The sequence below is a fragment of the Dendrobates tinctorius genome, unplaced genomic scaffold (assembly GCF_039654945.1).
Source record: "Dendrobates tinctorius isolate UK_male_01 unplaced genomic scaffold, ASM3965494v1 ptg000020l, whole genome shotgun sequence".
Classification (NCBI taxonomy): domain Eukaryota; kingdom Metazoa; phylum Chordata; class Amphibia; order Anura; family Dendrobatidae; genus Dendrobates; species Dendrobates tinctorius.
Window position 1 is genome coordinate 33,091,436 of NW_027361688.1, and position 27,190 is coordinate 33,118,625.

Genomic DNA, 27,190 nt, shown 5'->3' on the forward strand with positions numbered 1-27,190 from the left:
ATACCAAGAGGAATGAGGGCTCTGCTCGCAAGCTTACAATCTATGAGGGAAAAAGGGCAGACACGAAAGGTGGGTGGTAACAATTGCGCTGATTGTTTGGACCAGCCATAATGTTAAGTGTGTAACAGTACAAACACAGAGGGCTAATGGATGCATAAAGCATGTGGGAACATGATACGGGGAACCTGGTTATGGTAAAACTTTTGGCTGTGCCACACAGGGATAGTTAGGTTAATGTGTTGAGGCGGTAGGCCAGTCTGAATAAATGAGTTTTCAGGGCACGCTTAAAATTGTGGGGATTGGGGACTAATCGTATTGACCTAGGAAGTGCATTCCAAAGAATTGGCGCAGCACGTGTAAAGTCTTGGAGACGGGAGTGAGAGGTTCTGACTATTGAGGATGCCAACCTCAGGTCATCAGCAGAACGGAGTGCACGGGTAGGGTGGTATACTGAAACAAGGGAGGAGATGTAGGGTGGTGCTGAGCCATGGAGGGCTTTGTGGGTGAGGGTAATAAGTTTGTACTGGATTCTGGAGTGGATGGGTAGCGCGTGTAAGGACTGGCACAAGGTAGAGGCATCGGTGTAACGATTGGTGAGGAATATGATCCTGGCTGCAGCATTCAAGACAGATTGGAGGGGGGAAAGTTTGGTAAGAGGGAGACCGATTAGAAGAGAGTTACAATAGTCGAGACGAGAATGAATAAGAGAAACACTAAGAGTTTTTGCAGAGTCAAAGGTAAGAAAAGGTAGAATTCTAGAAATGTTTTTGAGATGCAGATAACAAGAGCGAGCCAGTGATTGGATGTGAGGGGGTGAATGAAAGCTCGGAGTCAAGTATGACCCCAAGACAGCGGGCCTGTTGCTGGGGAGTAATAGTGGAACCACACACAGAAATGGCAATGTCGGGTATAAGTACATTAGTAGAGGGAGGAAACACAAGGAGTTCAGTCTTTGACAGGTTCAGTTTCAGATATAGTGAGGACATGATGTTAGACACAGCGTTTAGACAATCGCCGGTGTTTTCTAGAAAGGCTGGCGTGATGTCAGGAGAAGAAGCGTATAATTGGGTGTCATCAGCATAGAGATGGTACTGGAAACCAAATCTACTGATTGTTTGACCAATAGGGGCAGTGTACAAGGAGAAGATGAGGGGGCCTAGAACCGATCCTTGAGGAACCCCAACAGTAAGGGGAAGATGAGAGGAGGAGGAGCCAGCAAAAGATACAGTAAAGGAGCGGTCAGAGAGATAGGAGGAGAACCAGGAGAGAACAGTGTCCTTGATGCCGATGGAGCGGAGCATAGTGAGGAGGAGCTGATGATCCACAGTGTCGAATGCTGCAGAGGGATCCAAGAGAATTAGCATGGAGTAGTGACCGTTAGATTTAGCTGTTAGTAGATCATTAGAGACTTTAGTGAGGGCAGTTTCAGTAGAGTGTAGAGAGCGGAAACTGGATTGGAAAGGGTCGAGAAGAGAGTTACCAGAGAGATAGCGGATCAGACGGGAGTGGACCAGGTGTTCCAGGAGTTTAGAGATGAAGGGAAGATTAGAGACAGGTCTATAGTTAGCGGCACAGTTTTGGTCGAGGGATGGTTCTTTAAGTAGTGGATGTATGATGGCATGCTTAAGTGAGGAGGGAAAGATACCAGAAGAGAGAGAGGTAAAATATTTTAGTTAGGTGAGGGGTGACAGCAGGGGAAAGGGACTGGAGCAGATGTGACTGGTGCAATTGGTTGGGTGAGAAGATGCAAGGAGCCTGCTTACTTCTTCTGTGACTGGTTCAAACTCAGAGAGTGAGCTAGATGCAGTGGGGGAGGGAGGACAGTGCATGGTATGAGATGATTGGGAGATAATTTCCTGTCGGATATGATCAATTTGTTCTTTGAAGTAATTGGCCAGATCGTCAGCTCGAAGCTCTGTGGTTGGGGCCTGTACTCTTGGGTTGAGCAGGGAATGAAAAGTGTCAAAGAGACGTTTAGGGTTCTTGGACAGTGAGGTGATGAGGGTGTTGAAATAGGTTTGTTTGGAGAGGTGAAGGGCAGTGTTGTATGTTCTAAGCATGAATTTATAATGGATGAAATCTTCGTATAGATTGGATTTTCTCCATAGACGTTCAGCACACCTGGAGCACTGCTGCAGGAAACGTGTTTGCAGGGTGTGCCAGGGTTGTCGCTGTCTTTGTCGTATTGTTCTATGTATAGGAGGTGCAAAATCATCCAGGGCAGTTTGAAGTGTTTCATTGTAATGCTTCAGTGCAGAATCAGGACATGAGAGGGAGGAGATAGGGGCCAATGAAGACTGCAAGTTCATCGTAAGTTTCTGGGTGTTAATGGCCTGTATGTTTCTATAAGTCTGGACAGTGGGGGTGACCTGAGCAGCCTGGCAGTTCTTGATAGAGAATGAAAGAAGGTTGTGATCAGAGAGCGGGAGAGGGGAGTTTGTGAAATGATCCACTGCACAAAGCCGAGAGAAGACCAAGTCGAGGGAGTTTCCGTCTTCATGGGATTTGCTCTTGGGTCTGTATTACTTTTGAGGGTCTGCTCTTGGGTCTATATTACTTTAGGTGGTCTGCGATTGGGTCAGTATTATCTTACTGGGTCAGGTTGGGAGTCTATTACTTTAGGGGGTCTGCTTTTGGGTCTGTATTACTTTAGGGGGTCTGCTCTTGAGTCTGTATTATTTTAGGGGTTTGCTATTGGGTCTGTATTATTTTAGGGGGCTTGCTCGTGGGTCTGTATTACTTTAGAGGGTCTGCTCTTAGGTCTGTATTACTCTAAGGGGTCTGCGATTGGGTCAGTATTATCCTACTGCGTCAGGTTGGGAGTCTATTACTTTAGGGGGTCTGCTCTTGGGCCTGTATTACTTTAAGAGGTCTGCTCTTGGGTCCATATTACTTTATGGGGTCTGCTCTTGTGTCTGTATTATTTTAGGAGTTTGCTCTTGGGTCTGTATTACTTTAGAACAGTTGTTCCCACTTCCCAAACTCCAATCCTCGCGGACCCCAACAGGTCATGTTTTCAGGATTTCCATAGTGTTATGTGGCGCCCCTAGGAGTATGGTCGCCACAGTGGCTTTGCCTTCCTCCAGGGGAGGGTAATGCCAGGCTTGGAGGCAATGATGGGTCTCTCTCGCAGTCAATCTATGCATGCAACACAGTTCTACTCCAGGCCAGCAGGGGGAACTCTGAACCGGGATTAAGGGGAGGAGTGCTCTCTAAGGGCCAAGAGGAAGTAGTTAGTTAGTCTGGGGAGGGTGAAGTGTGCGGACATGTAGAGAGAAGCTGGAGGTTGAGCTGGGAAAGGAGAGCTCCCTCACAGTGAGCTCATGAACTGGAGCCTGGTCTCCACGGTTGTACGGATACTAACGGTCCTGCAACAGATACCAGAGGAGTAGGAGGCTGTAAATGCCCTACTCCCATCTAAGACTTGAGGGCACAACAGCAGCTTGGATAGAGAGCCGGGACTCAGCAGAAAGGAGCCCCCGAGATAGGCTACAGCTGTCTGCCGTGCAAGTAAGGTTCTTGAGAACATCTGACAGGAGGAACTTCAGTGTAACTCAGTACTAGGAGTACTTCATTCAAACAAGCGCTAGGTAGGAGACTGCACAGCCCGTCTGCTGAGAGAGAATCCCTGAGTTGCTTCCAGGCTAGCCTGCTCTGTTACCATCTGTAATCAGGACCCTGGACTGCAGTTATCAAGTAAAGGTACAGAAATTGCACCCCGCTGTGTCTTGTCTGCTTCCTACCCTTACGGCACTGCTGCATCCCCGTGCCAACCACCTCTACACTGCCCTAGGACTATAGCTTCACCTGTGGGGAGCTTTTACACCCTTGCTGCACCATACCATCAGTCCCAGCGGATCTGTCTGCAGTGTCGGCTTAACACTTCCCTTGCCGAGCACCACAGGTGGCGTCACAAACTATTCCATTAACTACATTCCCCCATTACTTGGGCGCCCAGGGCCACGGACCGGGTCACCGCTACTGTGACACATTCCCCTAACACCGGCCCAGTACCGAGTACCACTCAGCCCTGGGAGGGCGACCCAGCTACACATGTGAAAGAATTTCTGATGCCTTGATACTTCCATCACCTGTGAAATACTAAGGAAATCCTGAACACATGATATGTTGGGGTCCGCGAGGACTGGAGTTTGGGATCACTGCTTTAGAGGGTTTGCTACTGGGTCTGTATTACTTTAGGGGGTCTGCTCTTGTGTCTGTATTATTTTAAGGGGTCTGCTCATGGGTCTGTCTTACTTTAGGAGGTCTGCTCTTGGGTCAGTATTATCTTACTGGGTCAGGTTAGGAGTCTATTACTTTAGGGGGTCTGGTCTGCAGTCCGTATTACTTTACAGGTTCAGCTCTTGGGCCTGTATTACTTAGTTTGGGGGGTCTCGGGCTGGCATTAAGCGTCTGCATAACTTTCTATGTCTGAATTACTGTCCTTTGGGGGTCTATTTCAGCAGATCTAATCTGGAGTATGCATTAAAGGAGTCTTGTACAGGGTCTGAATTGTTTGGTGCTTCATATACATGGATGGTGGTGGGTAAGATTTTTTTTTTTTTTTTTTTACAAAATTGGCCAGAAAATTATAGAAGTTTGTACCCGGCTCTGTAACCTGCCTTGTGAGGAAATACATAAGGCAGACTGCTCTCTATCACATCATGGCCTTGTTCATGTACTTGTCAATAAAGTTTTCAGAATCAAAACGGAAGGGAGCACTTGATGTCACGTGATCTATGTGTGTTACGTCACCAGAGAGGGTGCAAGCAGCCGCACCCACCCTGGTCACGTGACCTCGAGGGCGGGGCACTTCGGAAAATGGCGTCTCTGCTTCAGCTGGAGAGAGTCTTGTACTTGGTTCACGGCGAGAAGGAAATCCGAGCTCCGTTATCTCAGCTGTACTTCTGCCGGTATTGCAGCGAGCTCCGCTCTCTAGAATGCGTCTCTCACGAGGTAAATCCGCCACCAAGCCGCTTTTATTAATCCGGCATCATTATAGACCGTGCGTCCCTATTCTGTCCAATGGAATAGCAGGAATCTCTCTTAGCTTCTCTTTGATTGGCTACTTTCAGATGTCAGTCACACATTCCCGCCTTTGTATTGGGCTGGGTTTTGAGGTGTGTGTGCTGTGATTGGTTGTTTGTGGGAACGTTCTAAGCGCTGATTGGATGGCTGCCTGTCAGTGTCACATCGGCTGGGATGATGCAGCACCGGTTCCAGGCTGCAGCTTTAGGAAAGGCCGTGGTCTCTCTGAGGCCTAGTCCGGGCAGACACTGATACAACGCTGCCGTAAAGCGTCCCTGTTTGTGCTGTCGTGAAAGTCCCTCCACATTTAGAGTGATTATGGCTATAGCAATTCTCTGCCACCTTGGCTCTGGTGTGGTGCTGCCCCTCTGTTACTCCTGGAAATGTCTGAATGCATTATTAACAGGATGTTACCGTCTCCTCCATCAAAGTTCCCCTATTGAGGAGGGGAATGGAGACGCTCCGTGTCTAATGGTCTCGCGCATTGCCAGGAGGGACAACTGAGGAACACGACAGAATAATGTATCAGCAGCTTGTGTCCGGTTTAGGCTCAAATTCTGCACTAATTAGCCCCTTCCCAACGTCGGCCGTGGATGTATGGAGTGGTCAGCGCATGAGGAGGGCGCCAGCTGTACCGATTGCCGCTATTTAACCACTTATATGCCTCTTGCAATCTCTGACTTCGGCACGTAAATGGCACGCGGTCACGGGCGCCCATCGTTCTCCCGTGGCACTTATGGGGGGGGCAATGGGTTGCCATGGCAGCGGTGCCCTACCGAAGTTCCCGTCACCGACCTCTGTATGTTCCTGTCGTATAGCAATATCATGTATAAGCCACCAAGCAATCACAGGTTCACGTGCCCTATGGGGAAGTACAAAAAAAAAGTTTGTTAAAAAAAAAAAAAGTGAAACATATTTTTTTAAAAAAATATACTTTTTTTTAAACAATTTTTTGTACCGTTTTAGAAAACAAATACAATAAATGCATAAAAAAAATCAATAAAACATTTGTACCCCCAAAGGTTATCAAAAAAAGTCGCCTATTGCACAAAATACGGTTTATCTCTATGGTGTTTGGTAATGACGAGGCTGAAAAAACAACACTGGAATGTGGTTTTTTTTGTTCCATTTTCCAGCGCACTATAGTGTAAAATGAATAGTATCATTTAAAGCTCCAACTTGTCCCTTTAATACAGCACACTCTCATTTGGGTACGGGTGAGGAAAATTAAAAAAAAAAAAGCTTATAAAGCGTAAAAAATGTAATTATCAGGGGTGCAGAGGGATTAAAAAAGAAAATAGAAAAAAAATAGAAAAATGATCGTCACTCATCCACTGGATCGCTCGCTGCTCCAGCGTTGTGCCCCTTGTGATCAGTTAACAGGAAAGGAGCAAATGCTTTCTTTTAAAGGGGTTCTCCAGCCTAAACTTGCTGGAAACGTGAGAACTACTGAGTTGATGTGGGTCATATGAGAAGAATGGGGGATCTCTGACTGGATGTACCCCACTGATCTGCAGATGCTTACCATCCAATGAAAGCTTTTAATTTGTGTGGGCTGGAACACGTCCTTTTAAAGGAATTTGTCCTGTCATAACATATTGAAGACTTATCCATCAATATCTGATCAGCCGGGGTCAGATGCCCAGAACACCCACTAATCAGCTGTTATTTGCTTCAGTGACCAAGGGGGTGTCCACTGTTCAGACAACCTCTTCTAAATCCATATGTTTCCCCCTAACACCTATATTCACTTCCGGGGTCGGCACCGTCTGCCCTCGGGGCTAGCGTGACATTGTCACGTGATCCCTGCTGCCAGGACAGCTCTTACTTCTTACAGATGTCTTAATTTGTTTGAAGGAGGAGAGAGCAAAGCCCCCTCTGATTGGCCCCAGGGATCACGTGACATAATGTCACACAAGCCCCGGGAGCACAAGCGCTGACCCTGCTGGGATGGTATCAGAAGTGAGTATAGGAGTTATTATTGTAATGCGAGGAAACATAGGGGTATCCCGAGTAGTGGTCAACCCCTACTGACCTATATTATGTACAGGTCATCAGTATGTTATGACTGGGGATCCCTTTAAAGCACCTTTTCCTGCAATCAAAATATAGGTGGGAGTTCAGTGGATGCTGGACCGGATTTATAGTCTTTGCTGTGCACGCCATTCATCTTTCCGTTCTTTCCTACAGGTGGACTCTCATTATTGTCCCAGCTGCTTAGAGAATATGCCGTCGGCCGAGGCCAAGCTGAAGAAGAACAGGTCGGTCGTTCTGTCCCACAATCTTGCATTTTAATTTCTCCCCTGTGATCTCTCCTCTTTCCATTTCGCTTGCATCCCTTTATTTCCTCCTATGTATAATTATAGGTGTAGCCCACACACCCGGCGTCACGTGACGGCTGGGAGGCTTCGTGTCTGATCCTCATGCTCACTTGCTATATATTTGATCTCCTACTCCTGGCAGTGTGTCATATGAAAAGATCTCAGGATCTGCATCTCACAAGACATTAATGGCCTCTCCGGTGGTTATACCGCGGCGGACATGCCTCTGACACATTTTTCTGTAATAAGTATTGCTGCCAGTGAATGGAAACCTTCTTGTCCAAGTCTAGGTCCTGAAATCCTGTCCTGATCATAGACTTGTGACACAGCAGCACAATTTATTACATGAGAGCTTTGATACATGTAATGGCACATGATGGCAGGACATAATCGGCACCGGGTTTAACCTCGGTAAAAAAATGTAATAAAACCGAAAGAAATTAACTGTAGTATAAGTTGGTGTACATGCAACGTGTCGGAGCATGTTCACACTGGCCGCTAAACAGACAAAGCCGAAGATAGAAACAAAATGAGGATATACTCTGCTGCAAGTAAAAAGTAGCAGTACATATAAATAACATAGGGCACTTAGTAACACTGTTTTTGTTCAAAAGATCTTAAAAGCCATCCCACGGCTTTTATGCTATTTTTTTTTTAATCAAAAACAGTGTAAACAAAGCACGCTATCACTATTTTCTTGCAGCAGGGTATATGCTCATTTTGTGTCTCTTAGATTTTGTCTATTACATGGGCATAGTGTGAACGTGCTCCTATACATTGCACATATACCAACTTCATGCTCCGGCTCATTTCTTTGGTTTTTCATGATCAGTAACGTTTCATTCACTGACGGTAATCAGAGATCTGATGGTGATCATGATGAGGTTATTTTATACTGCAGCACTTGTGATTTACATGGTGTCTATGTGGGAATTTCTGCTGGGCACTGTTAGCGGATCACCAGGGTCTCCGTAGGTTAGGTAATCATGGCACATCCCTTTAATTATTTGATGATGGATTATTGATGGACCTATTCTATCTGTGCAGGTGCGCGAACTGCTTTGACTGCCCATGCTGTATGCACACTCTCTCCACCCGGGCCACCAGCATTCCATCTCCTCTTCCTGATGATCCGGCCAAGACCACCATGAAGAAAGCCTATTATCTCGCTTGTGGCTTTTGCCGCTGGACCTCCAGAGATGTTGGGATGGCCGACAAGTCAGTGGGTGAGTATGTTACATAGTCCAAAGTGCCCCACCCCACACACATCCGGTAGTTGTCGGCCAAACAATCGTCAATCATTCATCCGAAAGCTACTTCTGTCATTTTCCACAGTATACAGGAGCTCTCAATTTGGCCGACCATTCCTGTGTTACTTGTTTTCTTGTGTGTGTGTGTGTGTGTGTGTGTGTGTGTGTGTGTGTACCCTTTAAGGACAATTGGGCATCTCCTCTCCTTATCCGAGGACGTTCGCTCATCACTACTAGACATCCAAACACTCGGCAAACTTTCCTGCTCAGTGGGCAGCAGCATTTCTCACTGCCCAGAGTGGCAATGGGAGACGCTTCACGACCCTATCAAAGGGATCATCTCTTCTATGGAAGTGGGTAAAATTGCAAACTGCTTTGTAGAAACAAGCAAACTATGTAGTTTACCTCTTATTAATCATCCTCTCCGTTCTCAACAAAAGAAAATGACCTCTCGATACCAAGTTTACCAGCCACCTCTGCAGTCTATCAGCGGGGGTTATTCTAGTTTGAGTGCACTGCTTACATGCTTTTTTTTTTTCTATAGAAGTGGCCATCTTCAAGGTCACTGTACTCCTTTGCTTATAGTTTAGACTGGTGGGCATTGATTATGCCGCTCCTCCAAACCATCAGTCATCAGGAGAGCTCTGCGCCCAAGTAATCTGGGAGTCAGGTGAGCTCAGTGTCATTAAAGGGGAAAACAAAAAAATGTGCCTAAGCACTAACCGGCAGCTACCTGCCTGTTATGCCCCGCATCATTCATTGCTGGCATATTGCGGTCACAGCCCGCTCCTGCCTGGGATACAGCTGCCTCTGCTGACATCATGTCTTCTCCGCTCCACTCTGTTGACAGGAAGGGACTGACATCATTCTCATTGATATCCGGATTCCCACTGCCTAACTGAGGGAGCCGGCTGTCAATGAGAATGACGTTAAAGTCCTGCGCTGTCAACAGAGAGGAGCGAAGAAGAAGCTGCCGCTCTGTCAACATGTCAGCAGAGGCGGCTGAACTGCCGGCAAGAGGAGGAGGCAGCAACTACCTACCTGTCAGTGCTTAGGTACATTTTTTGTTTTTCACAAAGTCCTAGATATCTCTTAAGATTGAAGATGCAACACCCCCTTTAAGCCTAATCTCCATGCATCTGTCAAAGGCCAACAGCCAGTGTCTCTTCCCGGCTTTTGCTTTGTGCCTCTGATGGGAGAGACTTCTGATCAATCGCTCGGGGGAGTCTTGCTCCTTATTTAGAGGCCACCCACTGCAGCGTGCCCAAATGGCACCATGTAAGGGACAGAATATCATGAACAAGTTGTCCATGCACGATTATCTGCCCTTCATCGTTCCGTTTCTTACCGGTTATGAATCCTCTTTTGCAGCGAGCGGCGGATGGCAGGAGCCTGAGAATCCACACAACCAGAGGGTAAGTGCTGCGAGATGTGGAACCTAATGGGGACCTGTCCTCCTCCCACACGTACCTTGTAATTGGGATTGTAACGGTCGCAGTAACACATGTATGTAAGCTCTCAGGCGCTATCTGGCATTTATAGGGAACCTGTCAGCGGATACACCAACCGCAGGCTGCGTTATTGCAGCTTTTTGAGATCTTGCTTTAACCCCTTCATGTTGCGACCATGTTACATTTTTTCATTTTCCTTCCCATTCCTCAAAGAGCTAGAATTTTTTTTTATTTTTCCATCCATATAGCCATATGAGGCTTGTTTTCTTTTCACGGGCATGAGTTGTGCATCATTCGTCTTATAATGTGGTGCACTGGACAACAGGGAAAAACAAAACACAGACGCATTTATGCACATGTAATCTAAGTACATGTATCAAAGTACTTCTGGCAGTTATAACATGGCAGTTAGACAGGGCAGGAGACAGGTAAGACATTTATATACATCTACACCCTGTACATTTGGAGTACAACAAATATATACCATATGCATTTGTGTAATTTTTATCCTGGCCGCTGCATTCACACACATCCACCGCCCTGGCATTAACTCTCCACACTCCATCCATATTGGCCCCTCGCTTCTTTCCTCTCCTATGTATAGCACTCATGCTCTTTTCACATTGTTAAATTGCACAGATCCAGCCAGTCCCACCATTCAACACCAGAGACGCTCTCACAAATCACTTAACCATCTGCTCACTCTTTCTATCCTCCTTCTCCTAGTTGCAGGAGACATTGCTCCCAACCCTGGTCCCCCATGTTATAGAAAGTCAAACCCCCCCACTTCTACACTCAGAAACCCCTCTAATCTTATTAATATTCCCTGCATGCCATCTGTCTCTCTTAATTGTGCACTTTGGAATTCTCGCTCAGTGTGTAACAAACTCTCCTTCATTCATGACTTCTTCCTTTCTAATTCTCTTAACCTCCTGGCTCTTACTGAAACCTGGATCCAGCAGTCAGATACTACCGCTGCTGTTGCTCTTTCATACGGGGGGCTACACTTCTCTCATACCCCAAGATCAGACAATAGAGCTGGTGGAGGCGTTGGTCTGCTCCTATCACCAAAATGTACCTTTCAGGTTATCCCTCAAGTACCCTCACTTGTCTTCCCTTCTTTTGAGGTCCATGCCGTCAGACTCTACACCCCCTTCTCCATGCGAGTGGCGGTGGTGTATCGTCCTCCCGGCCCCTCCCATCAGTTCCTGGATCATTTTGCCACTTGGCTTCCACATTTTCTCTCCTGTGACATCCCTACCCTCATCATGGGAGATTTCAACATCCCCATTGCTCTTCCCCTCTCCCCATCTGCTACTCACCTTTTATCTCTAACCTCCTCATTTGGCCTTTCGCAGCTTACTAATTCTCCAACGCATGAAGACGGAAACTCCCTCGACTTGGTCTTCTCTCGGCTTTGTGCAGTGGATGATTTTGCAAACTCCCCTCTCCCGCTCTCTGACCACAATCTTCTTTCATTCTCTATAAAGAACTGCCAGGCTGCTCAGGTCACCCCCACTGTCCAGACTTATAGAAACATACAGGCCATTAACACCCAGAAACTTCTGAAGAACTTGCAGTCTTCATTGGCCCCTATCTCCTCCCTCTCATGTCCTGATTCTGCATTGAAGCATTACAATGAAACACTTCAAAGTGCCCTGGATGAATTTGCACCCCCTATAAATAGAACACCACAACGCAGACGGCGACAACCCTGGCACACGGTGCAAACACGTTTCCTGCAGCGGTGCTCCAGGTGCGCCGAACGTCTGTGGAGAAAATCCAAACTACACGAAGATTTCATCCATTTTAAGTTTATGCTTAGAACATACAACACTGCCCTTCACCTCTCCAAACAAACCTATTTCAACACCCTCATCATCTCACTGTCCAATAACCCGAAACGTCTCTTTGACACATTTCATTCTCTACTCAATCCAAGAGTACAGGCCCCAACCACGGAGCTCCAAGCTGACGATCTGGCCAATTACTTCAAAGAAAAAATTGACCAGATCCGACAGGAAATTATCTCCAAATCCCCTCATACCATGCACTGTCCTCCCTCCCCCACTGCATCTAACTCACTCTCTGATTTTGAACCAGTCACAGAAGAAGAAGTAAGCAGGCTCCTTGCATCTTCTCGCCCAACTACTTGCACCAGTGACCCATTTCCGGCACATCTTCTCCAGTCCCTTTCCCCTGCTGTCACCCCTCACCTAACTAAAATATTTAACCTCTCTCTCTCTTCTGGTATTTTTCCCTCCTCATTTAAGCATGCTATCATACATCCACTACTTAAAAAACCATCCCTCGACCAAAACTGTGCCGCTAACTATAGACCTGTCTCTAATCTTCCCTTCATCTCTAAACTCCTGGAACGCCTGGTCCACTCCCGTCTTATCCGCTATCTCTCAGAAAACTCTGTTCTCGACCCTCTCCAATCCGGTTTCCGCTCTTTACACTCCACTGAAACTGCCCTCACTAAAGTCTCTAATGATCTGCTAACAGCTAAATCAAATGGTCATTACTCCATGCTAATTCTCTTGGATCTCTCTGCAGCATTCGACACTGTGGATCATCAGCTCCTCCTCACTATGCTCCATTCCATTGGCCTCAAGGACACCGTTCTCTCCTGGTTCTCCTCCTATCTCTCCGACCGCTCCTTTACTGTTTCTTTTGCCGGTTCCTCCTCCTCTCACCTTCTCCTTACTGTTGGGGTTCCTCAAGGATCGGTTCTAGGCCCCCTCCTCTTCTCCTTGTACACTGCCCCTATTGGTCAAACAATCAGTAGATTTGGTTTCCAGTACCATCTCTATGCTGATGACACCCAATTATACGCTTCTTCTCCTGACATCACGCCAGCCTTTCTAGAAAACACTGGCGATTGTCTAAACGCTGTGTCTAATATCATGTCCTCACTATATCTGAAACTGAACCTGTCAAAGACTGAACTCCTGGTGTTTCCTCCCGCTACTAATGTACCTACACCCGACATTGCCATTTCCGTGTGTGGTTCCACTATTACTCCCCAGCAACATGCCCGCTGTCTTGGGGTCATACTTGATTCCGAGCTTTCCTTTGCCCCCCACATTCGATCACTGGCTCGCTCTTGTCATCTGCACCTCAAAAACATTTCTAGAATTCGACCTTTTCTTACTTTTGACTCTGCAAAAACTCTTACTGTTTCTCTTATTCATTCTCGTCTCGACTATTGTAACTCTCTTCTAATCGGTCTCCCTCTTACCAAACTCTCCCCTCTCCAATCTGTCTTGAATGCTGCAGCCAGGATCATATTCCTCACCAATCGTTACACCGATGCCTCTACCTTGTGCCAGTCATTACACTGGCTACCCATCCACTCCAGAATTCAGTATAAACTTATTACCCTCACCCACAAAGCCCTCCATGGCTCAGCACCACCCTACATCTCCTCCCTTGTTTCAGTATACCACCCTACCCGCGCCCTCCGTTCTGCTGATGACCTGAGGTTAGTATCCTCAATAGTCAGAACCTCCCACTCCCGTCTCCAAGACTTTACACGTGCCGCGCCAATTCTTTGGAATGCACTTCCCATGTCAATACGATTAGTCCCCAATCCCCACAATTTTAAGCGTGTCCTGAAAACGCATTTATTCAGACTGGCCTATCGCCTCAACACATTAACCTAACCTATCCCTGTGTGGCAGAGCCAAAAGTTTTACCATAACCAGGTTCCCAGCATCATGTTCCCACATGCTTTATGCATCCATTAGCCCTCTGTGTCTGTACTGTTACACACTTAACATTATGGCTGGTCCATACAATCAGGGCAACTGTTACCACCCACCTTTCGTGTCTACCTCTTTCCTCATAGACTGTAAGCTTGCGAGCAGGGCCCTCACTCCTCTTGGTATTTGTTATAATCTACTGTATGTGATTATTGTTATGCTGTAATGTCTATTGTCTGTACAAATCCCCTCTGAAATGTAAAGTGCTGCGGAATATGTCGGCGCTATAAAAATAAAATTTATTATTATTATTAAAGGCAATGATGATTCAGGGACATCGGCTCTTCTCCGTTTCCAGCGGCACCGAAGATTGTAGCACAAGCTCAAATCTGCTACATCTGTGCACTCTGACTTTACGTTGTTCTGTTTGGTATTACATAGGACTGCAGCATAATCTCAACTATGTAAATGGGGTTCTTAAAGGGTTATTCCCAAAATATTAGATTATCCTGTGGGTCCTACCTGAGACCCAATCAGTCCTGAGATCAGGCATCTGGTCTCTGCAGAGCTCAGCTCCGTCTTGAGCGGCCCGGAGTTGTACGTGCTCGGCCTTTAATCTACGGATCTGCAATCCTATAGACAATGAATGGAGAGGAGGCCGCGCATGGCTGCTCCAGCCCATCCAATACAGGCCCAGGTTCCAGAGCCATGTTTTTGGGATTGCTGACTGTATCAGCGGTTGAACCCCCAGCAATCAGTACCTATGGATAGGGGATACATTTAGTATTTGTGAATAACTTTTTGCTTGGCATTTTAAGGGATAAATGTAACTTTATTAGCTGTTTTGCAATAAAAAATAGAGAAGAAGAAATTATTATAATGCTGGAGATCTGAAATCATACGGTAATTTACCCCTAATGGCATTATGCTGAATTACCCTGGAAAAGTGATTACACCTTCTGCACCCTGAGGCCGGACTGCAGCCCTGTTCACTTTTGACTTAAAGGGAATCTGTCAGTAGGTTTTTGCTATGCAATCTGGATACAGCATGCTGTAGGGGTTAAAGCACAGAATTCAGGGATACCTCTCTTATCAAGCTCAGTGGTTTAATTTGCTTACAGTGATTGTTTTAGCACCATGAGCTTATCACTGCTGAGACTACAGCATGCTAGTCTGACTCCGCCCCTCCTGTAATAGACAGCTCACTGTCTATGGACATTGTGCATACAGAGCCTGCTGTGGGCGGAGTTTGCTTTCTCATCTCTGCTGCATTGCTAAATCTATGAACTCTTGATTGTGTGAGAAAGGCTGCACCCAGTTATCGAAGTGATACGTCATTGAATTCAGCTTCTCTTTGCCTACGTCATGCTGCTCTCAGATGAGGTAGCAAAAACCTGCTGACAGATCCCCTTTAAGCACAGGGTTACAAGACAGTTCTGATATATTTTGACTTGGATGTGATCAGGAAAGGGTTTCAGCCTTTGGATATGAACCAGAATGTTTTCATTCACTTATAGCAAGTAGAGATATCGATATTACGAGGATAGTTATCCTGGTAAGCAGCTAATGTCCGTGAAGCTTGATATGGTTGCACCAATATAGTATTGAGTGAGTGCGCTTTTGATGGATTATCCTGTAATGGAAAATGTCAGCTAAATGTCTCAGATGATGTAATATCTCTGGACATTGCATGTTTTCACACTTGTCGTAAAATGTTGACTTTTATTTCTCAAGATTAACAAGCTGTTGGAGTATTACCAGCAGCTCGCACAGAAAGAGAAGGTCGAGCGTGACCGGAAGAAGTTGGTGCGGCGCAGGAACTACATGCCTCTTGCTTTTTCTGTAAGTACCACGTTTCTTAATCGTTCCCTACACGATTTTACCACTTAATGGATAATGTGATAAGTCTGACAATCGCTTTATATAAAAAATGTTATTCTATCGCCAAGCAATATCTTACCTTGTCTCCACTGTAATTCGACTTTAGTGGCCGAGATGCCAATAGGGGTTACAGAAAGTGGGGCGAGTCTTTGACACACAGAAAATCAGGAGCCTAGATGGGCTGCAGAAGAGAGAGACGCAAGGCCATTGAGCAACGACTGAAGCAATTTATGCTGGGAAGATTGAGCACCTATGGTGCTGACAGAATACTGATCTAAGGGGATTCCGAGAGCAGGGCCTGAGGGACGTTGCATTATATAGAGGTTCTTTCTCTGTTTTTCTTTTTTTTTTGTGGCTACAGGGTTGCATTATTAGGTCATGTGCATGGCATAATAGCCAGAGATGGGTGTTATGTCCAGGACCCCTTACTCAGATTGCAGAGCTGCTCTGGGATGCTGTACTTCAGTGGATGGCCCGGTGTGCTTTACCTGAGGGAAAAGCTCAGGGATGGGGGAGCGTAATCACCAGAGGGGAGCATTGGCTCCCCACATCCTCCCCCGTACGAAATATCACCAACACCCCAAACACTTAATAAGGCTGCATTACATATTGTACTTGTATTTTGAAGAATTGCTATTATCCAGGATTACAGCCCAGAAATATCGTTTTCTTTGAATTGCACCTCCTGCGTGGTTTTCACCATGCTTTACACTGCAGCTCTGCTTGTACTAGTTGGTGTTATTCCAGTTAGTCCAGAATGATTATAATCTGCAGACAACTAACCTAGTGGGAAATCTCTCATTATGCGCTTGCTGTGCGGAGCGTACACCCCGGGGGTCCCTTTTAGGCAGGGTTATGGCTGTACAGAAGAAACCTCTGCCTTTCTGTGTAATCTGATGTCGCTCTCTTGTTTTTACCCTGGTTGCTTTCTGCTGGTTAATATTGGGAAATCCTCCAGCAACATACTATTCATGTAGCGGTAAGTCCGCGGCCTCCTGTTCATTACTACTTTCCATTCCTCATCTCTGGAGCATTGCGCAGTCGGCACCCCATCACCACTAATTATGTCATAAACTGGACATTCTTTTTTTTTTTTTTTTTTGGAGACTGATTATTGATGTGTAATTTTTTTTTTTGCTGTGAGAGCAAACGTTTTAATTTTTCACAGGACAAGTATGGCCGAGGTACAAGACTCCAGCGTCAGAGACCCGGAGTCCCGATTACCCCTCTGGCCGGACTGACGTAAGTAAACTGGCCGTTGATAAAAGGAACCCAATGGACACACCTGATATACTGTATAAAAGCTCCTTAGCTAGATTTTCTTAATTTCTGGAAGCCTGAAGTTTTTCCCCTGTATTAGCTTTTTGGTGCTCTGTGTTTTTGTTTCTTTCGTTTTTTTCCCTGTTCTTTACACTGCAGCTCCACTTTCTATACATAGAAACACAGTAAGTCTGCACAACGTGACAAGGTGACACGATTTCGGTTGGGTTAGTGCTGACTCAGAACCTCTTCTGCTTCCAGACTGAAAGAAGGAGAAGATCAGAAGGAGATAAAGATCGAGCCTGCACAGGCACTAGAGGAGGTGGAACCATTACCGGAGGACTATTACACCCGACCCATCAACCTAACAGAAGGTAATACAGCCGCTAGCTGGTATGTACCCCGGCAGGGGATTAGGATTCCCTTATTACTGAGCAAGAAAAAATGAAGGATAAAACCATCACAACTGTTACTGCAAAGACTGCCTCCCGCAATTAGTGCTTGTACAGTGGAAAATGCTGCCTGGAGGGTAATAACCCCTTCACTCTCAGAATTGTGGGGGAGGAGTGCCTCTCCCTTCAGATTGTGGAGGGTGGGATCCCACCAGGATTGTGGGGTCCCACCCCTTTACTCTCAGGATTGTGGGGTCCCATCCCTTTACCCTCAGGCGATCGAGGCCCCACCCCTTTACCCTCAGGATTGGGGGGGGTCCCAACAATTATAATGTGATTTATTAACCCAGCAATCATTTTATTGGATGGTAATACCCTTTTACATTATTTTATTTTTTTTGGTGATCAAATACTGAAGGCCCCACTTCTCACTTTCTTAACTGATCACTATTACAGTGGTCCCGAGTGCCTAATCGTGACCTCATATCCCTCTTCTGGTGATCAAGGGGGCCCCACTTGTAGATATCGACCTTGGTATTGGTAATATTGGCGTTAAAGCCCCCTGCTCTACTGCTCTTGGCATTCTAACTTCTTCCTCTCCCTATTCGCAGTCACCACTCTGGACCAGCGCCTCCTGCAGGCCGACTTCCAGCCCATTTGTGCCTCCCAGCTTCACCCACGCCACAAACATCTCTTAATCAAGCGCTCTCTCCGCTGCCGGGTAGGTACAGTATTGTCCTAATATCCAGCCTATTGTGCCTCCCATGTATATTGCTTGTATATAAGATTTTTTTATTTTTTCTCCCAGAAATGTGAACATAATCTGAGTAAGCCGGAGTTTAACCCGACTTCTATAAAGTTCAAGATCCAGCTGGTCGCTGTGTAAGTGTCTTGTGCAAATGATCCAGATTTCAGGCCAAGCTTTGATCTCGTGTGACTCCATTATTTTCCTATAAAAATGAAGCCTCCGAGCCGGCACCTCCATCATATCACACAGGGAATTGTCGGGTACTTGCAGTGTTGTGACGGCTTCTTTTTTTGATCTGTTGCAGGAGTTATGTCCCAGAAGTAAGAATTATGTCCATTCCCAATCTACGTCACATGAAGGTGAGAGTCACAATGTATCCGTGTGTTCAAAAAACATTCAAAAACATAGACCCCGATTCATCAAAGCTTTAAAGGATCCTATCCCAATATGTAGTAGGTGTAATAACAATAATATTAGCAAATACCTCCAATTAGTAATGTAGTGTAGTTCTTCTGATTCACTATATGTCACATACCCTATGTGCAGGGCAGTGTCGTAGCTTGGGTATCCATGGCTACAACCACTAACAGATAACTGTCACCCTGTCGTAACTATGAATACCTAAGCTACTTCAATGCCCTGCAGTTGAGGAAAGAGACACATAGCGAATCAGAAGAACGGAACTACATTTCTAATTTGAGGCATGTGCTAATATTGTTGTTACACCTACATATTGGAATAGGATCTTTGAGATGGGAATACTCCTTTAATGCCAGAACACTGGAGTAAAAAAGCATTCAAAAGTCACACAATTTTTGCACAGCATAAGGCTGTGCAAAAATGTCTTATGGTGCATTTTTCATGCAATTTTTGCAAAGTGGGCGCAACTGGGGTGTGACGGGGCTTATCAACCTCTCATCAAATTGATGACGAGTGGCGGCGTTCCTTGCTCCATAAAACTTACTCTAGCCCCTGACTGGGGTAGGATTTATGGCGTGGGGCAAACGAGGCTTATGCCATGTCCCTTATTAATGTGCCTTGCTTAATGAATTGATGTCTCACGCTCCACCGCACCCCAACACTGATGAATCGGGGCGTAACTGCTCATTTCAGTGGCTGACATAAATTAAAAATGGTAAAATATCAGCCAAGGCTAAATCTTGTGGGGACAAACTTCTGACGATTTGCCCCGTTTGATACCTTTCATAAGATACTTGGTTCAATCACAAGACACCGATGACCTATCCAAAGGCCATCCAACACCCCGACACATTGAATGGAGCTAATAAACAGCTTAGGCCTCTTTCACACTTCAGTTTTTACAATCAGTCACAATCCGCCAGGTTTTGAAAAAAACGGATCCTGAATTTTCTTTTGAGGATCCGTTTTTTTCCCCCATTGACTTCCATTAATGGCGGATTGTGACGGATTGCTGTCCGTTGCATCCGTTTTTTTTGAGGATCCGCCAAAAGTTGCTGTCCGTCACCATCCTCAAAGATTTCAAAACTGAGCTTGCAAGGTTTTTTTCTCTGGCGGATCCTCCAGACACTCATTTAACCCGAAATTCTTTCTGGGTGCCGGACAAAAAAAATTCTCTCTCTCTGTCTCTCTCGATCCGTCTGAAAACAGATCCTGTGCCATCCGTTCAGAACGGATCCGCTTGTCTGACTTTTTGGCGGATTTGAACTGATGCAAAAAGCTGAAGTGTGAAAGAGGCCTAATTGGTGGGGTGCCTAGTGTCAGACCCTCACCAGTCTAAGGCTATGTGCACACACTGCGGAATCACCTGCGGGTTTTTCCCCGCGGAACCGCAGGTAAAGTGACCTGCGGTTTCACACCTCTACTATGTTAAAGGTGTGAAACCGCAGCGGAATCCGCAGAAACAATTGACATGCTGTGGTTTATAAACAGCAGCAAAACCGCGCGGAAAAAAACCGCAGTGTGGGCACTGCGGTTTTGAAAACCCATAGGGTTACATGGTACTGTACCATGTCTGCGGAACCGCTGCGGTTCCGCAGGGCCAAAATCACAGCGGAACCGCAGCAAAAACCGCAGCGTGTGCACATAGCCTTAAGGATCGGCCATCTATATCGGGTGACCGGACAATCCCTTTAAATTTTTACACTGGCAAAATCATAGAGAGGACGTGTCCTGTGTTTCTGATTACAGGGGCTACATGCAGTATAATGATGACCGATCCACTGAATTTCTCCCATCTCCCACATTTATGCCATTGATGTCTGTAAGGTGTGGATCTCGGAGGGGAGACCCACACCTGTCTCCTGAACAGACCCCCTGTCTCGTGGCTATTGTGAATGGAGAGATGTCTGCCGACAGTAGGAGTGAGATGATGATGGGGGGGGGGGGGGACTCCTATTTTTATATCTGAGAATTAACCCTTCTGAATTATCGAGCAGATGTGAGAATGTATCGGTATCAGAGAGAACTGTGAGTTTCTTTTCCTCACCTATGAAATGTTGTCTTCTCTCTCCTCTTTCCCCCTGTTATAAGTGCAGTTCCGGGTCGGACATTTATGGCCATTATCCAGCCCTATTCATTAGATTTTGCAGCACTATTCCTTTGTATTGCAGGAGAGCCAAGTACTGCTGACACTGACTAACCCTGTGGAGAACATGACCCATTTGACGCTCATGCCCTGCGAAGAAGGAGATCCCTATGATATTAACAGCACTGCCAAGGTAACAGCTGGTACCGCTCATGCACTTTTTTCTAGAAAACCTTCTGAAAATAGCAATTTTCCCTTAACTGGATGGTCTGAAAGAAAAAATATTTTCAACCTAAATCCGAATATCTGGTGTGCAGAGACCAGCGACGCCCCCCCCACAAGTGCTTTTACTTGCGGGGGCGCAGCTGATCTCTGGAAACATGGTGTTCTTACAACGCACACTGACAGTGCCCTCTGGTCTTGGCTCGTTACTGCTGATCTTGGCCAGCGAGAGAGCGTACTGTCACTGTGCACATCAGGCAGGGATTAGCCCAACCCCTGAAATGGGGCTGGGATTCTCAAAACAAAGTGTTATCAAAAAGGAAGTTGTTTAAAAAAAAAAAAAAGATGGTGCAGGTAAATAATTTTTAATTATAGTATATTAGAGAATAGTTTGGATTATGGCATTAAATATATCAGGATTTTGTATTTCGGACCACCTTTTTTTTTTTTTTTTTTTTTTTTTTATATAATCTGTGTACTTAATTGCTCATTCAGCTTTGTATTTCCTGATATTCTGTGTCCATGAAGACCCTAATAATGACCTTTATTACAGGTGGTCGTACCAACCAAGGAGCTGGTGCTCGCTGGGAAAGATGCTACTGCCGAATACGACGAACTGGCGGAACCACAGAATTTCCAGGATGACCCGGAGTAAGTCTCTCCTTGAACTGATGATATTTTAGAGTGATATTAGAAGGCAGCAACGTTCTTGTGTGATTAGTGGCTCCATTTTTATTTCCAAGCAGAAATAACCCGAACTGCTTTCCTGAAGGCCCTGCTAGCAGTATATATAGTAGTTACCATTTACGGCTTCTCTCAGCCCAGTGCTGACAATTGCTCTTGTGACGCCTCTCGGCACATCGCTGATACATCCTCAGATGTATCTGTCTAATAGATCCCTCTATCAGTAATGCAACATTAGAGGATTGTGCTTCCCACCCTTATTCTTTAAATTGGAGCCATTTAAGAGAAAGAAGTGATGACGTCCCACCAGTGCAGGCCCCTGGCCACTGATTAATTGACGGGCGAAATATGTGAATTTCTCCTGCCTGCAGAAACCACCTTAAAGGCAGCTCTGGAGTGTAATGAACACTGCTTTCTTTGTTAAAGTCATCCCCTCCCTTTAAAAGTGTAAAAACCCCTTTAGAGAGCTGTACACATTGTATAAAGTGGTTGCATATTGCTATATTGCTAGGGTATGCCATCTCTGGCATCTTTTTAACTGGGGGACATGTGCCCACCCAGCCATACTGTATAAAAACATGCTGACAGGTTCCCTTTAAAGGGGTGGTCCCATTTCAGAAAACTTTCTGGTGTAAGCTGCAATATATTACTCGCCCTCCCTTGGACGGCGCTGACTCCCTGCCTTTGCTCCAGTTTCTGTTGATTGTCTGCAGCGCCGCAGACTTTAGGGTAGGCTAATTTTCTAAGAAGTTTCCTTTTGTCTTCCAGCGTTGTCGCCTTTAGGAAGGCTAACAAAGTCGGGGTGTTCATCAAGGTGACTCCTCTGCAAGAAAAAGGAAAGGTGATCGTCAGCTTTAAGCTGAAGCACGACTTCAGAAACCAGCCCACCCCCATCCGACCGACAGAAGAGGGCGACTCCGGCTCTGAGGCGGTGTGGCTGGCTCACCACTTGGAGCTCGACCTGGGACCTGTGGTACCTGCCGCCCCTTAGACCCCCGTGCGTCTTGGTTCCTGCACAGGAACATGTCACTAGAAGCATGGTCCTTTCCACCTGGAGACCAAAGTGCGGAGAACAAGCTGCTTAATGTACTTGTTCCGGGAGGTTTGTGGACATTTGCGCCTACGAGGCGGTGACTTGTGGGAAAGCTTTTCTGGTGGTCTCTCTGTGATTTCCCCCTAAACACTGGACGTAAAGGCAAACTAGATATGAAACACGCATGTAAACCTAGGAGACCCCGTAACAAGTCTGAGTCCACTACAAATGTATAGGGAACTTACTACATGTGTGAAACGGCATCATCGCTGATAGCCCCACCCACCCCAAAAACAAATCCTATCTACCATGTGATACATTATATCACAGTGAAAGAAGATGGGGCAGAGAATCCATTTTTTTTTTTTTTTAAAGGAGTTTTTCACTTCTCTAGGAGAGGAGATTTTCAATTACTTTTCTTCATAGAATTGTGGTTGCATGTCCATTTGTGGCCTGCAGGTGTCACCATTGCCCTGTGTTCATGTCTATGTACTGGAAGGAAATGGCGGCATTTTCCTCAGACGTTCATGGCGAATGCTTGTCTTATCCTCTCGCACAGAGTGGAGATTGTTACCATGTAAAAAGAATTAAGACGCATCATAATTTTTGAGGGTGACGTGGCATAGTGATCCCTTTAAGTTGCCAATGATCCCAATCTAAATCCCCAGATCCCGGCAATCTGCTCCTAAAACCCTTTAAAAGACATTTCCACTTTTTCAACCAGTTTGTATTGCTTCAGTGCAAATGGTCATGATTAAATACCTCCTACTGTTTTGTGGCTGCAGCTCCTAGGCAGAGCGATGCGTCTCCATTGCAACCAGCTGCAAGACTACATTCATACATCCGTCCATCTATTCACAACCAGTAAAGGCCTCCATACACATTAGATTAATGTCAGCCAAACCCACTTATATCGACACTGTGTATGGGGGCGCAGGTGATTGATCGTTAGGGGGGAGATGTTGATAGGACAGGTCCAATTTCGGACTGCTGATCACATTGTTCTCTTGGAGATATGTTACCAGCAGAGACGTCTGACTGCTCTCAGTTGAACGATCACCCATTTAGTGAGTATGGCCGGCTTAGAAAGTAGGGTACTGATGGATGGCAGTAACCACAGTATCAGACTACACAACCATCGTTTGTAGTTGGTTACAGTGGCGACACATGGCTCTGTATAGGTGCTGAATACACAAAATGGTAGGGTATTAAGACCCATTGACATGCGTGTAACCCTGGACCTGGTTTATCTTCATCAGTCTGTTTCATGCTGTAGAAGTGGTTTGGGTGATGGCATACACAATCTTTAAGATCTGCCTGGTTGAGGAGATCTCGATGAATTGTGACTCATCTAGTCCTATCTCGCCCACCTCCAGTAGTTAGGTGTGCACCCTGGACATCGTACCCTCTGCTTAATTGGTCACCTCCAAGCTCGAAAATTTCATGGAGCCTTTTGTGTTTGAGTTCAGTGAGTTGCAACTTGGTTGTCATCTCTGTATCTGTGTCGACATAGTCAGGATTAACATGAGTCCTAGTCGTATTGGCTGGTCTTGGCATATAGCGATAGATGCTGACTCCTCGTACTCGATCGGCCTATATAATCTTCATCAAAAACTGAGCTAATTCCCATTTTGGGATGGATTGTGTCAAGGTTGATGATGCACGGAGGGGCCACGCGTGTATGAATGCATCGTTAACCTGACATCGTTAACGCCAGGGGCAAGCACGACTATTGCTTTGCCAATGACATCAGCAGAAGATATAGGTTGTGGTTGCTCTGTACCTGTCGAAGTCTAATAGACTGGTGATGCACGGCATATGTAGATCACCAAGTTAAGCTACTAAATATGTAATGTCTTACGGCCGCTTTGATCCTTAGTAGGAAGCTTTTAATCAAGACCGTTTGCATTGTGTCAACACAAAATGGTTGTAGTGGTGAGCATGCCTTTATCGGATGCTTGGAGACTTTTGCAGCCTGAGATCTCACGATTCTCCATTGATATGTATAAGGCTGCAGTCACCTGTACTGACCGTCTAAGGGGTCTCAAGACATGAACTCAACAACCACGTGCATTTGCTGGTCAATCCTGAAAAGGATTAGATGCAATGATAAAACTCATAACTTTTCTGTAATGTTGAGGAGGAGATCCTGATTCCAGCAATGTGTCACTTACTAGGCTGTGTTTTGCAGTTTCAGTACGATCAGTGTTTTATCAGCAGGAGATTATCACTACAGGTTTAGCTGCCTCGTGCCTCCTAGTCAAACCCTGCCCCTACCACAGAAAGCAGCCAATCAGTGGAGTGGGTGGGGTTATACACTGCTCAGCATTCCAGGATCTGCTACAGAGAAAACTGATTCTATCACAACTGCTGCACCCAGTAACCCAAGTGCTACATCGCTGGAATCGGGGTCTCAGCCCCAACATCATGCTGATCTCAGATTACATACCAAAAACCTGCTGACAGATTCCCATCATTTGTCTTAAATTTTACACAGAGGACATTTTGAAGTGGACTACCCCATTATTTTTTGCCTTCAGTTTTTGATCCATTGTGTTAGTGACACCATACAAAAAAGTGATCCTATAATAAGTTATTATCCTCGAATGAACCTTTTTGTATCACTCCATTTCCATCCTGAAGGTAGCACCGCTACGTTCTTCACTTTTGCCTTAAACATTTTATTTAATGCTTTGATTTCTTCTATGATGTATAGCATGTGACATGTTTTATTTTATTTGTTTGTGTGTAGCAAACTCTAAATACATCAATACATTGTTATGGGATACAACATATATGTTACGGATGTCGCAACGACGGGTTACATACTTGGCTTTTTTCACATTCTACTAAGGCTCTTGCTACGTATGGTCTTGTGATGACTGCGGCAGGTCACTATATCTGATGGGAACGCTTCCATTGACCTGTCCCGGTTTCACTCAGTTCATGTGTTGAGTGAGGCCACGCACGTTTAGTCGGCATGTGACCGCACGTGAGCAAATTGCCTACTTGCGGTCGTCATGCACCCGGCACTTGAGAATCCTGACCTTCACAAGTCTGTAGTCACATAATGAGGGCAGACTTGGATCCCAAGCCTGGACAACCCCTTTAAGTTGCTGTGAAAGTTAACTTGGCCTCATTTTTATAACGCGGTCGGCGCTGGTTTATGTGATAGTAACCAGATAGAGTAGGAAAGCTGCGCTAATTCTCGATTAACAGCTTTTTCAAATGGAGGCCACACTCTTACCCTAATCCATCACCTTCTAGTGTAGCTGCTCAGCCATCGATGTTGTGTTTAGTAGATCACGGAGCAGATGCCATCTCTTCCTCCCGTTGTGGTAGGTCACTGCCAATACACGAACGGTCTTGTTACATTCATGCCATCGCCGCACCTAGAGCATGACCTCCCGGCATAGCCTATATTTATTGTGTCTATAGTATTATGCAGCTTATCGTATACGATGTATCAGCACAAGCCTTTCTGCTTCATGTTTCCTTCATTTCTTCTGGGGCTAAAGAGTATAAAGCAAGATCGGTCCAACTTTGCAGTAGTTCAGTCCACAACGACTTCTACTTACTTTCTACTTAGAACTTGCCAAATGTTACCGTCTGGTAGGATATGATTGCTTGGTCCGGCTAGAAGTGTGAGACCCTGGGCTTGGTGCGGACTGTCAGTATATTGATGTTTTACTGGTCTAATATACAGAGCCGTACCGGATCGGCCATCTCTGAGCTGGACACCTTGGGGTGCGCAGCATTTGCACACTGACTATATGCAGGAGTATAAGCAAATGGTGACTCTTCCAAGACTTGTCAGCTGCCAGATGGTTCACCTTATTGCTTGTGTAATGTTGTGACTGTGCAGTAATGTTAATAAAACCCGTGCAGTTACGTGTGCCTGCCATTTTGTGTTCATTAGGCCAAGCTTACACATCTTAGATTGTAGATCCTCTGCAGAAAGCATCAGAGGACACTTGGATTTCTGCCCTTAATGATCCAAACCAGGATTCTTCCCTCAATAAGGCTACTCAGGGTAGGAAACAAAGCAAATTAAGGTATCCAGCTCTTTGGTTATTAGTACAGCTTAAAAGGTTCCTGGTACATTAAAAATATTGCAAAAAAAAGGCAAAAACTGATGCGTTTCAGACTTGCTGTTTTTCAACACTGTATCGTCACAATCGGGTCACGTCCTCCTGGGAGATCTGGAGTTAGAAGATCACTATGTATTGTGAGTTGCAGATCTTCCATTTAGCCTGTGTATTTTTGTTTCATATTAAATCGGTTTTGTGTCCTTTGGTGCTGAAGAGGATAAGGACCCTTTCTATGCTGGATAGAAACTTGCAGCTCCATCTTACAGCTGTTCCTGACCTGGTCATTTCTTCTCATTATAAAATCTGGCCAGACCTTCTCTTCCTTGCCAGTGAAAATTTTACTTCCTCGCCCCTTGGAGTCGCTGTGTTGGGTTGTTGCTACTGGAGATTGTGTGCTGTTTTGGGGTGTATGTTTTTCTAATTGTCCTATTCCCATTTGCTTTGCTTTCCTATAGATATATCCTCTACCTTTTTGATGAGTGTTTTGTATGTTACTTTTTGTTACCCCTGTCTGTCTAGCATATCTGTCCCAGGCTCCCTGGGATGGGGAAGGGGATGGCTTAGTGAATAACAGTAGAACAGTATGATTGGTGGCCCAAACCTCCTCACCTTCAAA

The 27,190-nt window shown here is 45.7% G+C and overlaps 1 protein-coding gene across 2 annotated transcripts; it reads left to right on the top strand.

The window, feature by feature from the left end:
- Nucleotides 1-4,732: 4,732 nt before the first annotated feature.
- DCTN4 (dynactin subunit 4) lies at nucleotides 4,733-26,374 on the top strand. 2 transcript variants are annotated; one of them, XM_073567962.1, is made up of 14 exons: nucleotides 4,733-4,956; nucleotides 7,219-7,289; nucleotides 8,397-8,575; nucleotides 9,971-10,014; nucleotides 15,492-15,599; nucleotides 16,597-16,617; nucleotides 16,807-16,880; nucleotides 17,160-17,272; nucleotides 17,902-18,011; nucleotides 18,099-18,172; nucleotides 18,343-18,397; nucleotides 20,630-20,737; nucleotides 21,320-21,417; nucleotides 22,219-26,374. In XM_073567962.1, the coding sequence occupies exons 1-14, from the start codon at nucleotides 4,822-4,824 to the stop codon at nucleotides 22,439-22,441; spliced, it is 1,413 nt and encodes a 470-aa protein (XP_073424063.1). In that variant the 5' UTR covers nucleotides 4,733-4,821; the 3' UTR covers nucleotides 22,442-26,374. The 2 variants fall into 2 exon arrangements, with proteins under 2 accessions (XP_073424063.1, XP_073424064.1); XM_073567963.1 differs by lacking the exon at nucleotides 16,597-16,617.
- Nucleotides 26,375-27,190: the final 816 nt, after the last annotated feature.